This window comes from Melospiza melodia, chromosome 1, assembly GCF_035770615.1.
Source record: "Melospiza melodia melodia isolate bMelMel2 chromosome 1, bMelMel2.pri, whole genome shotgun sequence".
In the NCBI taxonomy this organism is placed as follows: domain Eukaryota; kingdom Metazoa; phylum Chordata; class Aves; order Passeriformes; family Passerellidae; genus Melospiza; species Melospiza melodia.
The window spans coordinates 161,733,874-161,747,208 of NC_086194.1; the positions used below are offsets into that span (position 1 = coordinate 161,733,874).

Sequence of the window (13,335 nt, forward strand, 5' to 3'; positions counted from 1 at the left end):
TAGAAGTTGCAAGAAGAAATCTTTTTAAAAAGCCTCTTTTCCATGGCTTCCATGGTTATTAAATGAAGAGCAACAAATTCCCACATTTTCATGGGGCCATCATTGCATTGTGTAGAACCTTGCTGCTCTCCCATAGGGGATTCCCATCTAGGTGAGTACTCAAATGCTTGAATATTTAGATGATCAGACCTCTGAAAAAGCATGTAAAAGTGCATCAGGTGGTGACAACCTTGCAGATCCTGCTCCAAACATTCCCTTCCTGACAATGGAGAAAGAGGTACCTTGGCCAACCCTTGCTAGGAGTGCTTTTACAATTGTAGAGCAGTGAGGATGGTATTAGGTACTGGTCCAGGTGGTGCTCAGCACCTGATCAGAAAAGCAACATCCCTTCTCCCCATCGTGCCCACCCAGAGCTGAGTATTCCATCCTGGAACTGTGTGTGCTTCTCCCCACCTGTGACTGAGCAACTTTGTTACCCCTTGTCTGTCTTGGAAAGGCTCAACACTGTGTTCTGATTTCAACCCCTCTTCTTCAAAGAGCCCCAAAAGTTTTGTCAGAGTCTGCATCAAAACTCACCACAAGACAAAAGCACATTAGAAACCAGGTTTTGAATTTAATGCCCAGCAATCCCAAATTCCTTGAATTATGGGCACGAGGCAAGAGGTTTGGGAAGGAAAGGAGCACAAGGTTGCAGCCAGAGCAGAGCTGGCCATAGCCCTTGGCATCTCCAAGTACCTCTGGGTCGAGTGGGGGCTCCCCAAGAGATGGGGGAAAGATGCTGTGCTCAATCCTGCCACAACCCTGCCTCTTTTTGCACTCCCCATTTCCTGCCCAGCTCTGCAAGGTACTGCTTGGTCCCACATGAGCACAGAGAAAATCACTAGTTATATGATATGGGAATTAAAAAAAAATCTCTTTGCTTCTAAGTGTAAACCTATGACTGAGGCAATGGTTTGCAAACATGGGATTATGGCCCCAAGTCAAGTTTTTTTTCCCCTCAGTTTTGGGTACAGTCACGAGCCTGGCAGGAATATGTGTCAGCTAAAATGCATGGCAGCAACTGGCGTCTCCTGGAGTTTGGAGCTGAGTAGGGTCACAACAGGATGGAGTTTGGGAAGGCAGCACTGCAGGGTTAGGAATAAACATCTCCCTGGGGCAGACTTTCCATAATTGGCCATGACAAGGCTTCTTTCTCCAGAGAGCTGGAGCTGGTCTGTGAGGAAGCAGGATGAATCACTGCTCCCGCTCAATTTGGCAAATGCCATGATTTCGTTCTGCTCTGCACAGGGAGGAGATGATGATATAGACTGAAGGACAGAAGATAAATCTAGCCAAAGGCTTCTGAGGTGGGAGAGGAGTTTGAGTTCCCACTCATTTTTCACAGGTTTACTCAGGCCCTTAGAAGGAAACCCTGGCAATACCCACTGGTGCAAAAACAATTCCCTTTATCAACAAAGGGAGGGAACAATGGGGACTCCTGAACACAAAGCTCATGCAAACAATAATAGCCCTTTTATTTTCCATTGTTAAACCAGCAGTTGATACTAAATACTTCCTTCCAGCCCTCTACTTTGTTAACTATTTCTGTCACTCTTCTGCTCAATTTATGGGACGGGATCTTAGTGTCTGGAGCTGGTTTTCTGCAACGTGGTGGTGACCACATGGCTGTGCAGCCTTTTGTGAAGAGGAAGTTGAGCACGGTTTCCCTCGTGCCATCCTGTATCCTTTGAAAAGTTCCACTTTTTTGTCAAATATGAAGAAAAAGGGGTGTTGTTTCTGCTGGCCTTTCTCTGGATAGTGGTCATCTGTAAAGCTCCTTGCTATCTCAGCAATCTTACCAAGCCCAGTGACCTAACAGCAGTTCACGGCCTGTTCAGTGTCTGATGATTAATCCCCTCCCTTTCAAAGTATGCACTTAGTGGCAGAACCCCACGAAAATATTGGTGGAGCAGAGCTGTTTTGCCAAGTGGCAGATTTAGACTTGCTCTTCTTGGAAAGCTGGCTTCCTGTCACTGGCTTTGTCTCATGGGCTTTTTTCCAGTGGTTTGGAGAGAGGAGAAAGGGAAAAAGAAATTGTTCCTCCCAAATACCTCTTCTCTTTTACATCCCCTTTCCTCTATGTGTCCTCTCTGCTATTCTACATTTCAGGAACTCCATCAGCAAAAGTCATCCTAACTAACTCCACTGCTATTCCTCATGCCAAAGGAGAAGAAAGATCCCTGCAAAATAAGATCCCTTGAAAAAGAAGGTGCAGACTATTTTGATTTCCATCCTGTCTTCTCCTGATTCTTCAGAGGCCAGGCAGATGGAACAAAATTCTTCCCTCACTGTGGAAGAGTGTTAGCTCAAAAAAGTCAAATCTGCTTCTTGTTGCAATATGAGAGTTCGGATCAAGCATCAGTCTTTTGCCAATTTCTAATTAGCTGATAGGAACATTAAAATTTTATTTCTTATGAGCTGACCACCACAGCGAACTCAGGCATCTGCTCCTGGGCTGGTTACAAGACTGCAGCTTGAGGCTTCCTATTCTAAACACTGCCACCACTGGAAAGGAAAGCTTGGTCAGCAATGAGCAGCAAAGGGCTGTGGCAGGCAGCTGAGTTTGCATGACAGCAAAGATCTTACTTTCCATGGAGACAGCAGCATCCCCCTTCACTTCTGAAGTCAGTACAAGAACAACTCCCACAATGGGTTCTTAAGCCATTCTTTCTCCTGTTTCCTCTTGAGATGCTGGGTGAGGCCTCCAGACTGGACTCAGCAGCACCACATGCAATATCAGCCAGGTGAACACAGTGTGAGCAAAGCTCATGGCCTTTCTGGCACAGGGTCTGGAAGGACTAATGCCGCGGGTGCCTTCAAGGTCAGGACTTTGTGTGACCCCAGGAAGACTCCCCAAGTGCTCTCTGCAGAGTGAGGTGGGCTCTTTCTGGGAAGAAAAGCACAAAATATCAAGGAAGTACCAAGAGTTGTTTAGAGAAGGTTAGAACAGGGGACACACTGGAGTGTCAGGCACCCATGGTCAAAGAGTCTGTGTGGCAGTTTCCCCTTTGGTGTCCATGTGTCAGTCTCTGGATCATAGCAGTCCAAGGAATCCAGGTCCTTGATGGCATTGTCTGAGGTGAGACACCGTCCTCCTGTGACATACAGCTTGTTCCTGATGACAGTGGCCCCATGATGCATTCGTCTGTCCTTCATGTCTGCACATTTAACAAACTTGTTGCCTTTTGTATCATAAGCAATTATTCTCCGGGTGTACCCTGAAGGCAAAGTCAGAGGTGGAAGAGACAGATGGGAATTAAGCACTTATGGCCAGACGGAATAATAATGGTATATTTCATGCTGGTCTTCAATAAAACATATTATAGCAGTACATAATTTGGAAGAATTACTATATCTAAACTAAGAAGTGATGATATGTCACAGGGATGCCTGGCTGTCTATCTTCCTTTCCTGTCTGTCCTCATCCTGTCTCGTAGCACCTTGGCAGCCAAGGCTTGATGAGTGCCATAAAGCCCACCCATCAGGCAACCAATCTATCAAACAGAGTTGGGCTTGCAGTTACCTGCATATGCCTTCAAGCATCTGAAAATATTTCTTTTTACCAAACAGACTCTTAGAGCTTCACTTGGAAATACAGAAACCAGTGGCACATGGGATGGGCCTTGTTGGGTTGGAGTTGTAGCTGTCTGCTGACTGGGGCTGGGTATGCAATAGCATGGTGCCACCAGTGCTCGCTGCACTCCTGAAGCCCTCTGCACCACATCTGTGCTGCCACCATGCCACTGAGCCACTGGGCAGCTCCTCCTCTGAGGGGTGAAATAACCTCTTATCAGCTGAGAGGCCAGTGCTGGTGAGAGGGCCACTGCACTGCAGCAGTGGGGGTGTGGAAGCCTGGTACCCAGCAGGACCTTGCCCACGTAGAAAAACATGAGTGTGGTCTGAGGTGAGGGCAATCTGCCTGATATAAGCCTGATAGTCTTGGACCTTTGGACTCAGCCCTCCCCTCTTCTCACTGCAAAGGATAGCACTGGTCTCTCCCTGAGGGGTGACACTGCCTTGAAGTCCCGTGCAGTTTGGGTTCAATCCTCTGCTTTGCTAAAGATGCTATGTGTCTCATTTTTCCTTAAAAAATTCAACACATGCTTAGTCCCAGCAGTCTGTAGTCAGGGAAGAGGCATTAAGGATTGTAGAGGGCCCAGTTATCAATGACATGATACTCTTGACTGCCACAGGCAGAGGCTGGTCCTCAGGTTGAAAAAGACACAGAGAAGTTTCCTCTTTCCAAGTGTTTCACACTGCTTTTGGGATATTTCACAGTTAACCCCAGGAGGCAGCTAAAAGACCAACCAACACCTCATAGACCTACAGCCCACCCATCCTGGCAAGCCATCCATGGCCTTGTGGTAACCCTGCTTTCCATTCTTCCAAGTGAGGAGACAGGGAGGACCAGGCTGTGAGTCAGGAGGGGACGGTCAGGACCCCCATGCTCCTGGCTTCCTCCCAAGAGCAGTAACTTCCATTGGCTTTTCCTCAGTTTTCTCCACCCAGGTACTGCTACTTGGGGTAAGAAAGTGCCTTATGGAGAATTTATCTCCACTTCAATTGCCATGAGGCTCCAGAAGAGAAGTGGGCACACTCCATGACGCTCCAGAAGAGAGTGGGCACACTCCTCCTTTCCTTCCCAAGATCCAGGTGCTTTTTGAGGGAGCACCCCAAACAGTGAGGCTGCAAAAACCCCCAGGATCTGGGCAGGGGGAGGGAGAGGGAAGGTGAAACAGAGCCCTTACCACCTACGATGATAATCTGGTCTCCAATCACAACAGCTGGTGCACAGACATTCTTCACTACTCTGGTCTCCATACGAAACCATGTATTCCTGGAGACATGGTAAACCTGGCAAAAAAATATTCACACAGCTGTTTATGTTTCATTTTAACTAACATCTGTAATGACAGAGGAACTTTGGGTTTTATTTTGCCCTAATAAATACAACCCTCTGGCTCAAACCACTGGAAATCTGAGAATGTACCCACTTTTTTTTTCCTAACATGTTCCCTTGGAAAGCATTCTGGATCCCCAAGATTGTCTGCTGAGGAGATGCTAGCACATGCACTGAAGGAGTGTCTGCCATATGAAAGCTTCTTGCAAAGCTGTTAAATCACTGTAACTAGTTCTCCCAAAGGGCAAGCTGATTCATTTCATTTTCCAGTTATCCTGTGTATTCCTTATTAGCCTTAGCAATTTCCTGGGCAAACAAACCTCAGCTTCAGCTAGCTCTGCTGGCAGCCGCTGTGTTTGCCCAGCTGCTATATTTATGCTAGCGACTGGTATGCACTCAGACTGGCAAAGGGACTTAGAGTGGTATCTAAGTCATCGATTTATGTGAGAAAAAGAGCTGTTGCCAGATGATGATCATTCAATCATCTGCATCTGGGTGACACAAACTTTTATGTTGTGTTATCTGCTTCTTAATATAGCAAGTATCACCAGGGCATCTCTCCACTAACTGATAAATACATTTCCTTCCCCCTGATAATGAAGTACCGTTATAAAGCATTGCTCATGCCCTTGTTGCCATCTTAGCTTAATGATCCTTCTTAGTTAAAGCACCTTGAACAGTGAAAAGCACTCATGGGAAAGAAACATTTCAATCTTGTTAAAGCTTCATATCTGATAAGTAAAAATGTAATGCATTTTTTCCTCCTGATAGAGTGTAACGGCTGAAAGCAGGCAGAGAGCCAGCAACATGTGGCAGGAGCCCCATTTTTAATACAGCTGTTTATCCCAAATGACTGTCAGTTTAACTTCTGGCCCTTTGATGAGTGAGTATCTAATCACCCTAATGATGGTGTTTGCGTTTGCTGTGAGCGAGCAGGTGCAGGCTGAGGCCCCGCTCAGCGCCACGTGCAAGCACTGATTTTGGTGAGATTGGCAAGGGAGCTGCTGCTGCCTGCCATGGCATCACCTGTGGCAGCCCTGGCCCTGGGGCCCACCAGTGGCACGGCTGACTGACACCCAAAGCAGCACCTCTGGGGCTGCTGCCTGAAAAACATTCAGAAGGGGAAAATGGAAGGGCTGCAATGCTTCTTGAGGCCATGGATCAACCCATCCTGCCTCTTGCTGCAACACACAATGACATTTTTTGAGTGGTTTGATTTCCTCATGAAGGTGATGGACTGCTGAATAGCTTAGAGGAAATTGCCTATGACAAGCAGGACTGACCATTACCTGGATAAGCCGAACAGGGTTTTGCATTATGTCTTCTCCCCCAAAGAGGTAAACCCTCTGATCTTTGGCAGCAACAGCAGGGTGAAGGACGGCAACAGGCATGTTTGCCATGCTCTCACAGGTGTTGTAGACACTATCATATCTTTCCACAGAATTCAGGATTTCCTGGTTTTCACCAATTCCACCGAATGATAAAATATAATTTTTATATGCCAGGCTTCTGTGGGAGTAACGTGGAATTAGCATGTGCTCAATCAACCTCCACTGATTGAGTTTGAGGGAGTAAATGTAAATATTACCACTGACCAGACTTTTCTTATTGCAAACAGGCATCCCTCCAAGCACAAAAACATTGCTGTGCAAACTCACTGCAGAGGCTTTGTAGAGGCGCATGGGAAGTTTGGCCAGGCTCAGCCATTGGTTTGTCTTCTCGTCATACAGCAGGACATCCCTTGTTGTCTGCTGGCTGTCCTTCCTGCCACCGATGATGATGAGGAACTCCTGGTTGGAGTACCTGCGAGGAACATGCACCATGGGTTTGATGTCAGGCATGTTGGTGCTGTACAAGGAGAACATCTGTCTCCAGGCTGACTCCAGGATGCTCCTGCAAGTGGGTGAGGCCTGAACGAGCGAGTCATTAGCAATGAAATGGAAGAGGAAGGTTGGATGGACATACTGAAGTCGGACCTTCTTGAACAACTCTTGGATGTAGCCTTGTCGTGCCTGGAGGTCGTGCCGGATCCAGACCATCAGTGCCTCAAAGACCTGCTCCTCCTCCCCACAGAGCTCATCATCCCCAAGGTAATCGATGAGCTCTGTGGGACAGAGCTCCTTCAGGTCCTCAGAAGAGGCCACCAGAGGAAAACATTTCAAAGCCATAGCCTTGGCTTTCTTATTCAGGCTTTGGCAGTTCAAGACTTTTGCCAGTCTGATCATGCTCAGACAGTTGTCAGGGGTCAGCTTGTCCTGGAGGTAGGTAGAGCAGGCCTCAAACAGCTTAGTGTATTGCAGCATGGATGCAGTCTCCAAGAGGCACAAGACATTCTCAGTGGATATGAGAATCTCCCCAGTGTAAACATAAAGGATAATCTGATCCAAAATATTGGCATCGATGCCCTTTAGAATGACTTTAGGCTGGTGACTCTCCCTGAAGTTGTTACAGAACATTGCCTTGAAGTATGGGCTGCTGGAAGCCAGCACATTTCGGTGACAGGGGATTTCAAAGCCCCCGGAGCAGAGGGTAACATCGGTCAGCATCCTGCTCTGCCGCAGAGCATTCAGCTGCCTCAGCAGTTCAGAGGAGAAGTCCTGGTCTTTGAAGAGAAACTCTTCAGTGGACCCCTCTTCCATAGCAAAATATGAGAGAGATGAATTCTGGACTTGGCAGAAAAAACCTCCAAATTCTTAGCAGCTTTTATTGAAAAATCCAGCTCCAAGGGAACAAATCAGGACTTTGATGTTGCTGTAAATATCCGTTCACTATTACACATAAAAATGGAACATGGTTTAAGCACAGTGGGAAAATAATAAAGAAGCCAAAAGGTCGCTAAGACCCTTTAAAACTTTCATAAAGTTATCAGATAGGTTGCAAGTCTGAGGTCAGCACTGCCTGTGTCGTTGGCAAGAAGCAAAAGCACTGAAATTATCTCACTGATTTTGGATTAAAGCTGGAGGGCTGAAGCAATTGGTTTGTCCATTTCCATCATGTTGAATAAACGCACTTAGACATTTATTCACAATTTTAAAGTATTAGCAGTTTAGTAGCTTGTGCCTCTTTCCTCTAGAGTTAGTCACTCCCAAAGAATGCAAATCTGGCAGAGCTGAACTCTGCAGCAGGACGAACAGAACCCTAGAGGCTGGGAATCTGCATTAAAAGTTATTTATTAACTCTGCTTAGCTGTGGTTTTTTTTATGTTAATCAGACACACAATGACTAAATTAAGTGCCAGGCAGAACAATATGATGAGTATCTACGGTCATGGCTTAACTGCTCAACCTGCAGTGGAACCGAAGGGTAGAAACGTTTACCTTCTGCTGTCCTTCACTGCATGCACTTACTCTCTGTCGTTTATTCTCTGCTGAGTTTTTCCACAGCTAGAGCCTGGGCAAAACCCTACGAACCCACGGGAGGTTTCTGTCGGTGGGTAGGTGATTCATAGAGGGTGGTTTCTGCCGTGTTTGTGCCGCTGCCGGGCGCGCAGGAGCGGCGGGCATTGTGTACATTCCTGCGCTAAGAATAGCGCGCAGCGCTCCGCGCTCTTATCGCATGTGACGCCGCCGCTGCCTTTTGCAATGACCTGGCTGCTTCTGAGCATGCCCGGGTGGTGTTTTTCTGGCAAATGTTTACATATAATAAATAGACACGGAGAGGAAAGTTCACTTCTAAAAGTCCTGGCTGTCCGTTTGGAAACAGTGGCAGGGCGCTGTCCTGAAGTGCCTGGGAACTGGAGAAGCCTGTAAACAGTCTGCAATGCCTCGCACCACGCTGTCACCGGCGTTCCACGGGGAAAGGCGGAGAGGGAAGGGCTTCCAGGGACTCCGGTGGGACGGACCGTGTCTCCACCCTATGGAGAGATCTGGGGAGCATCAGCCCGTTGCAGTGTGGTGGGAGATGCTGATGCACTGGGACCCCTGCATCCAGTGCTGCTCCAAGCTGGTAGCCCAGCTACCTTCACCAAGCAGAAAGTGAAGTTCACTCTTGGAGCATTTTATCTTTATGACGCTCCTTGATATTTCATATAGAAAACATCGGGTTGTGGCCTTTTGTCTAAGGACTTCAGCTCTCTGAAACCCCTAGCAAAGAATTCAGATGGCTCAAGGAAGCTCAGTGTTACAGGTGGGAGGACGGGAGCAGGTTGCTGCAGTGAGTAGCAAGCTGGAAACCAAGATTCCAGAGTGGCAATTCCCAGGATGGCACAGGGCTCCCCAGGTCACACCCCTTGATGGGGTCCCTCACTGCAGATGGCTGCACATGGACGAGCTAAGCACCTTTTGCAGGCAGTGAGGTCTAGTCAATACAACTGAGTCTGCCAAGTAATTCAGGTCACCATTATGTGCAACCTGTACTTGGGCAGGGGAACAGCTCTCCAGGCACTGCTGGGTGTCCACAGGTGCTCAGCTGCCTCACTCACGTGTAGGTGCCCATATTTAACATTCCCATGGTAGGCATCTATGATGATGAGCCTAAATCCATCTTCAGGGCTGGGACCATTCAAATGCCTTGTGCCAGGGGAGGATCCTCCAGAACCCCAGCTGGTGGCCTGTCAGGGTCTTCAGCAGGTCAAGTGTGATGTGTCCCAGCTCTATACAAAATTCCTGGGTGTTTCAAGAGAAATAGAATTGGCTGCCCTTGCCTGGGCAACTGGATTGGGCTCCTCATCTCTGCTGAGATTTCTCTCTTTGTTCTAGGGTGGGGTTGAATCCAAAATGCAATTTCTAAGCATCCCTACAACAGGGAAACACAAGGTTAAAGCAAAAGTCCTTCTCATATTTTCAAGCTTACGGGTGAGTCATGCCTGCATTTAGTCACAGCGAGGCAGACGAGAAAAAATCCTTGGGAGCCTCATGTCAGCTCCTGTGCCAGGCTGGTGTTTGCAGTCATCCATGTGTTCCTGCCCCTGTGTCCATGGTGCAGCAGATCACAGGGATGTGGGCAACCTCTTGCTCTAAAAATGGCAGCTTTGCATCATGGGCATGCTGTACATGGCCTTTCTGACGTGGTGAAGTGCCTGAAGGCAATGAAACCCCTGAAGGCCCAGCCCCATGTTAAAGGCAGGGTGGAGTCAGGCTGGTGTAGATTTTTGAAGGCTGCCCACATGGTCTGGGTGTGTGTTTGCAAAGAGGTGAGGGAGGGCAAGAGCAGGAGCCACTGGACTTGACTCTTGCAGATGAGTCACTTTGAGGGTAAACATGGCAATCTACAGCCTTTTCCCTCTTCTCAAGTAAAGAAATGACCCAAGAATGATGTTGGGGTGCTGGGGAAAGTGTACCCTCCCTCCCTACTCCCTGCCGCCGCTAACTCACCCGCTGGACATGATCTTGCTATAAATATTTAGAGTGGCATTAAAAACCCAAAGGAGAAATTTTTCTCTCTCCTTGTCCAGGGAACATTAGCTACCCAAACAAAACACCCTCTCGCTTTCTTTCTTGCTCTGTATGCATTTGCTCTTGTTGCAGTCCATTCTGATGATTGATGTAGCTTTATATCTCTCTTCTGGCTCCAGCTCCTTGCTGCCTGTTTAGTTCTGCCTCTTCCTGGCAGTGGCTGTGGATTACTCTCTTAACCCTTTAAGAAAAAAATAATGGTGTCTGACTTCATTAATGACATTGGTTTATGGGGTTGGGGAAGGCTAGGTAGAATGTTCTTGTGCTTCAGACATTGATAAATGTGACATTTATTTATAAGATCCCAGGCTCGATGGCTTTGCGCAGTTACGCAAACTCCTGCTCGCCCAGAGTACAGAGTGTGCTGTTTGCATAGCTCATTGCTTTGGGGAGGGTGGTGATGCTCCTTGCTGCATCCCCACACAGGTCCCTGCCAATTTAGAGCCAGGGCTTCTGAGCAATAAAGCTCCTGCTGCCTGCCTTACAACTCTCTTCAGTTTGTTCCCCAGAGATTATGGCTTCATATCTGCAACAAGTGGGCACATAAGCACTGCTTAGTTAGGGTTTTCTTTATAAATACACTAGAAATCACTTTTCATGCCAAAGACAATATGTCCTGTATGCCCCCCACTTTATGGAGGAGGGACGGGAGGTGGGTTATGAGCCCTGCTGAGAGGGTAGAGCTGTGTCTGCTGTGGGACAGTCTAAATTGTCAGATAAAATCAGTTTCTAAATGAGCTCTTGAGGCAAGTTTTCTAGGGAGGCATGTTATTGACTGAACCAGACCTGAGTGGTCTTTCTTTTGGGAAGACAAAATTAGTGCATTACCATGAGAGTGAGATCTTGCACAGATAATGGTCCTGTCTGAACACAAATGGGAAAGTGGCCTCATTCACAGGGTGTGTGACCCAACAGCACCTTGAGATGTGATGCTGCAGGTGCCCCATAGCCCTTGATGGGCTGGAGCTATTGGGGGTATTAAAAACTGTGACCCTCTGTAATTGCTGCTGTACAAACTCCATCTGTGGCCAATTTCTAGAAAATAGAAGCATCTACCAGAGAACAAACATGCTTTTGTAACACTATATACTCATCCTGCTCCTTCTGCTCTTTCTCCTTAAGTGTTTGGCATCATTCAGTTTTGGAATTGTGGTGATTGAACCTTTGATCTGACCCAGAGCAGCTCTTCTTATGCTTTAATGCAATAGGATGATGAAATGTCATGCACTGAGCAACAGAGTGGAAAAAAAGCTGTAATCTGACCAGCCAGCAGACAGGTGCACAGAGACTGGTGATGTCAGACAACTTTAAAACTCATATACTGATCCTATTACAATTCAGGTGAAAATGAACAAATATGGATAAAGAAAAAGGATTGCTCAAGACAGAGACTTCACTGAGCTTATTCAGTGTTATGTGCAGGATCTCAGTGACCACCAGCCCCCACAGTAATCAAGAGACAGATCATCCCTTTGCCCAAATTTTCAGTCTAAACTGACAGGGGACAGGAAAAAATATTTCTTATTATGGTCTTAATAAAACTGGGAGAGGGAATAAAATGCAGGATTAACAGTTCTAATTGTATAAAGAGACAATTACAAGCATCATAATTAATCAGATGCCATGGAGAGGATGGGAAGATGCCTCCAGCAGCAGTGGTGGCTGGTTGGGGTGACAGCTCAGCCTAGGCTGGGAGAACATCAGATTGCTCAGGGACTTGTTCAGCTGAACTTTTGAAATCTTGAAGGATGCAAATTTCACAACCTCTCTGGACAGCCTGCTTCCATATGTCTGATAGGAATTTCTTTTGCTGCAATTAGTGAATGCTGTCTCTTGCCCACAGAAAAATCTGCTTTCTTCTGCTGCTGCTACTTGCCAGCTATCTGACCTCCTTCCTATTCTTTTAAGTCCAGATATCCTTATGGTCTTTCTCTCCCATTCTTTTGTAACTATTATGTTATTAACTTTCTATTTAGCTGCTCCGCAAACATGTTTTCCCTGAGTCCTATTGCCACAGCTGTCATTCACATTGATATGATACTTAATGCTGAATTAAGGCTTATTTGAAGAATCTGGGCTTGGTTCTGATTTTGCAGGCAAGGGCAACAGGGTTCATCTATAGATACTGGTCTTGAGCCCCTGACCTAACTAATAAAGGCACGGGGAAAAGTTTTACAGCATTGGAGTCACAGAGCAACTTCCCAAGAGTCACTGTTTGCATTGTGTACAGATAGAGATATACAGCATGTAATTCAGTAATGACTTTGGCCCAGTGTACGTGGGTGTGAAGATGTGTGGGCTCCTGGCTTGCTTTCAGGCCAATCTCTAATTTAAGAGTGAAAGATTAAGATGAAAGCAATTGCACTCTTCTTTAGTCAGAATGACCTACTAGTGTTAATTAAAACAGTCTTCAGGCAAAAATAAATTTGGCTGCCAAAGTTATGTGCTTCACATTAAATAAGGACGTAGCTGGTTTAAAGAGTGCTGAGCTTCTAGAGGTTTCACAGAAACCACTCATACAGCTTTGGGCACTTTTGTTGGAATATTTTAAAACAAATCCAGCTACTTCATGTGTATTTCAGACACCCACTGGCTTTTTCTTCAAACTACATCATTTGAGAATGGGTACCTTATCTTGGTGTGAGCATACAGTGTTCTGGAGGATAAAATATCACCCTATCATTGGACACCAAAGTATCTTCATCTATCTTTTCTATGGTCTCTGGTTACAGACCCATGGCAACAGCAACAAGAAGATACTTGGATCTTACATTGCTCTGTTCTTGCTGGGTCTGAACATTAAAATCCCTGTGATGAAGACATTCAGGCATTCAGGATCTGCCCCAATATTTTTAGGTAGCTAGAAATGTTCCCAAAGAAGGATCAGGCCTTTAAAATGCCACAACATCCTACTACACCTGTGTGAGACACCAATCATTGTTCTCAACAGCCACACATCTCTCCCATCTCTCATTTATACTGCCCCATCTTATAACTGGGTGG

The 13,335-nt window shown here is 46.5% G+C and overlaps 1 protein-coding gene and 1 long non-coding RNA gene across 3 annotated transcripts in view; one reads left to right on the forward strand and one right to left on the reverse strand.

Annotated features, from left to right (window-relative positions):
- Positions 1 to 13,335, forward strand: part of LOC134430628 (uncharacterized) — a 37,441-nt gene that overhangs the window by 20,690 nt on the left and 3,416 nt on the right. The window lies entirely within an intron of this gene.
- On the reverse strand, positions 1,491 to 8,496 carry KLHL38 (kelch like family member 38). 2 transcript variants are annotated; one of them, XM_063173788.1, is made up of 4 exons: positions 8,287 to 8,496; positions 6,229 to 7,707; positions 4,788 to 4,893; positions 1,491 to 3,257 (listed from the first exon to the last, which is right to left on the reverse strand). In XM_063173788.1, the coding sequence occupies exons 2-4, from the start codon at positions 7,576 to 7,578 to the stop codon at positions 2,971 to 2,973; spliced, it is 1,743 nt and encodes a 580-aa protein (XP_063029858.1). In that variant the 5' UTR covers positions 7,579 to 7,707; positions 8,287 to 8,496; the 3' UTR covers positions 1,491 to 2,970. The 2 variants fall into 2 exon arrangements, with proteins under 2 accessions (XP_063029858.1, XP_063029852.1); XM_063173782.1 differs by having other exon boundaries at positions 8,257 to 8,496.